The sequence below is a fragment of the Austrofundulus limnaeus genome, unplaced genomic scaffold, assembly GCF_001266775.1.
Source record: "Austrofundulus limnaeus strain Quisiro unplaced genomic scaffold, Austrofundulus_limnaeus-1.0 Scaffold2484, whole genome shotgun sequence".
NCBI classification, from domain to species: Eukaryota; Metazoa; Chordata; class Actinopteri; order Cyprinodontiformes; family Rivulidae; genus Austrofundulus; species Austrofundulus limnaeus.
In genome coordinates, this window is record NW_013954886.1 from 2,983 (window position 1) to 6,621 (window position 3,639).

Consider the following 3,639-nt stretch of genomic DNA (forward strand, 5'->3'; position numbering starts at 1 on the left):
CTGCTGCCTTTCATTTTATTTGATTTTATTTTGATTGCATGTTTTTCTGTACTTTGTAAATCTGTGTTACAAATTAAATGAATAAAGTACTACTACTACTACTACTACTACTACTACTACTACTACTACTAAAATAGTATTTAAGTTATGAAAATCAAATTTGTAGCAGTACTTATCTCTTGGCTTATTTTTTATTAGAGCTATAAATGGCTCTTAAAATAAAGTTTATAGAAGTAATTTAACTACAAAAAAATAAAGTTCCGCTGGGGAAAAGAAAACTTTCTGCCCGTTTATAATCCCTGGTTCTTGTTTATTTTACAGTTTAAATCTGGGTTCAACTCGTTAGGTTTAGTCAGAATTCATCGACATGGAACGCGTCCCGGCCAGGCTCGACAACCATCGGAAGCTCTCGGCTGTTTCCGGCGGACCCCCGGTCATTTAGCTACTAGCCGAGTTGATTAGCTAGCTACCACGGCTAATGTTTGTAGGAAATTCAATGTTAGCCGCTCGGGACTGGATGGTAGAAGCAGCATAGGAAGATGGCGGACGTTACGGGACAAGAGGTCAGCTCCACGGCCCCACCGTTGCCTCGTCCTTCCTCCCGGAACGGCTCCGGGAGCGGCACTCCAGACACCGGCGGCGGTGGCTGGCAGACGCCGACCACCGTTACTTCAGGCCCGAGGCTAGTCCGGATAGTGAAGTCGGATTCGGGCTACGGCTTCAATGTTCGGGGACAGGTCAGCGAAGGGGGCCAGCTGCGGAGCATCAACGGGGAGCTGTACGCCCCGCTGCAGCACGTCAGCGCCGTGCTCCCGGGGGGAGCTGCCGACAGAGCCGGCATCTCCAAGGGGGACAGGATCCTGGAGGTGTAAGTGCTTTATTTTGACTGGTGACCATTTAAATTAATAATCAGGGTGAACGACACTGTGGCATGGGTCTGCCCCCACCCCAGAGCAGAAACCGTTCCTCCTAATGAAAGGAGAGTCTGTGTGGCTCAAAGACCAGGTCCAGGAGTCATTAGACTTTCTCCTCACACTGCATGGAAGCAGCAGTCCTCAGGTCAGCCCCTGTAACACCTGTCCCAGCAGCCAGGTGCAGACTGTGTTCACAGCCGCTGACACCAGGTGAAGTCTGCTGATGGACGGAGATGGTTGGAGGTTAATATCAGAGCAGGGTGCACCTGCTGTGTTAGTATGCATGAATGGACAGGACCTCTTTTACACTGTTGATGTGGAGCAGATCAGAGCATCACTGCTGCTCTCTGTGTGCAGGGCTGCCAGATAGGGCTCAGTTTGAAACNTATTAGTATTGTAAACACTGAACTATTGAGATTAAATATAAAAAAACTATGGTGCAGTACCAAGTTGAGTACAGCTGAGGGCAGTATTGGACCATTACAAGGCCCCATTGACTCACATTAAATGAATATGGAATAAAGTTTCAACATTAATATTTCAAAAACTACAAGTTGTACAGGTACCAAAAGGCATAGCAATCATTTGGCACAGGACCTTTACAGATATAAATTACAATGGCAGCTGTAGGACAAAGTATGCAGGAGGAGAAGCGTGGCAAAGTGGAGATGACTTGGATGGGAAACGAATCACAATAGTATGCATTGCATGAAAAGGAGCAGTCTTTATTTTTACAGTTAAAATATGTGTTTATTAAATAAAGTCTAATGTTACAACTAATCATGGATCCCTTTAAAATGATCAGGTCTTGGACAGAAAAACATCTAGAGTTTAGAAAAGGAAACCTTTGCACCAGAAAACACAGGAAACAAAACCTGAAACAAGAGCGAAACTTCTCACCTCTATATAATAATGTTTTATATATAATGTTCACTTTTGAGCTGTGTATGAGGCGTTATTATTCTAACATGCTTTTTTATTGTCACATTTGAAAATATCTTCTGTCAAAAACAATCAGTTGCAGTCAGTTATATTTTACATTTTCATCTACAGTAGTTTCATGCTCAGAGGATTAAAATGAAACAAAACCGTTAAAGTCAGAATTATTTGTCTGAGACGTCGGAAAAAACAAAAAAGACACAAGTTAATCTGCAAATATTAACATTTTATAAGCAAATACTGTATTGTGTATTTTACATGCTTAAATTCACATTTCAGCTCATATAAATGCAGTCTGGTAGATAGAGAATATAGAGATGATTTCAGAGACCAGATGGTTGTACGAGGACAGGGTCACCAGCAGATGGAGGTACGAGTCAGCGATGTAACACACCCTGTGGTGACCACTGTGGAAAATGACATTAAAAGCAGACAGAACAACCAAACACAAAACAGCTAAGATTATCATAACCATTTTAACTGTTTAACACTCTGTGTGTTCAAACCAAACATACAGCATGGTGTTTATGGAGGTAACTTTGTTTCTTTATTATTCAATCAAACAAAAAGCATCTTCAATCAAAAAAAAAATTCAATCAAAATTTTTTTTCAACCAAACAAAAAATAAATTCAATCAAAAAAAAAGTTTCAACCAAAAAAAACAACAAAAAAACCCAATTTCAACCAAACAAACAAACAAAAAAGCAATTTCAATAAATTTTTGCAAAACTGAAACTTTTGGTCGAAACTCAAACTTTTGGTTGATTGTCTAAGTTTTTGATTGTCTAAGTTTTAGAACTGTCTAGGTTTTTGGTTGTCTAAGTTTTTGGTTGTCTAAGTTTTTGGTTGTCTAAGTTTTTGGTTGACTAAGTTTTTGGTTGACTAAGTTTTTGATTGTCTAAGTTTTTGGTTGTCTAAGTTTTTGATTGTCTAAGTTTTTGGTTGTCTAAGTTTTTGGTTGACTAAGTTTTTGGTTGTCTAAGTTTTTGGTTGTCTAAGTTTTTGATTGTCTAAGTTTTTTGTTGTCTAAGTTTTTGGTTGTCTAAGTTTTTGGTTGACTAAGTTTTTGGTTGTGTAGGTTTTTGGTTGTCTAAGTTTTTGGTTGTCTAAGTTTTTGGTTGTCTAAGTTTTTGATTGTCTAAGTTTTTGGTTGACTAAGTTTGTGGTTGACTAAGTTTTTGGTTGACTAAGATTTTGGTTGTCTAAGTTTTTGGTTTAAGTTTTTGGTTGACTAAGTTTTTGGTTGTTGAAGTTTTTGGTTGACTAAGTTTTTGGTTGTCTAAGTTTTTGGTTGACTAAGTTTTTGGTTGACTAAGTTTTTGGTTGTCTAAGTTTTTGGTTGACTAAGTTTTTGGTTGACTAAGTTTTTGGTTGTCTAAGTTTTTGGTTGACTAAGTTTTTGGTTGACTAAGTTTTTGGTTGTCTAAGTTTTTGGTTTAAGTTTTGGTTGACTAAGTTTTTGGTTGTCTAAGTTTTTGGTTGACTAAGTTTTTGGTTGACTAAGTTTTTGGTTGTCTAAGTTTTTGGTTGACTAAGTTTTTGGTTGACTAAGTTTTTGGTTGTCTAAGTTTTTGGTTTAAGTTTTGGTTGACTAAGTTTTTGATTGTCTAAGTTTTTGGTTGACTAAGTTTTTGGTTGTCTAGGTTTTTGGTTGACTAAGTTTTTGGTTGTCTAAGTTTTTGGTTGACTAAGTTTTTGGTTGACTAAGTTTTTGGTTGTCTAAGTTTTTGGTTGACTAAGTTTTTGGTTGTCTAAGTTTTTGGTTGTCTAAGCTTTTGGTTGAACT

The 3,639-nt window shown here is 38.0% G+C and overlaps 1 protein-coding gene across 1 annotated transcript in view; it reads left to right on the top strand.

The window, feature by feature from the left end:
• Nucleotides 1–394: 394 nt before the first annotated feature.
• Nucleotides 395–3,639, top strand: part of LOC106511060 (sorting nexin-27) — a gene marked incomplete at its 3' end in the record, with an annotated part of 15,752 nt that continues 12,507 nt past the window's right edge. The window contains 1 exon segment of the mRNA XM_013999800.1: nucleotides 395–868. Within this exon segment, the coding sequence (XP_013855254.1) occupies nucleotides 540–868 (329 nt within the window).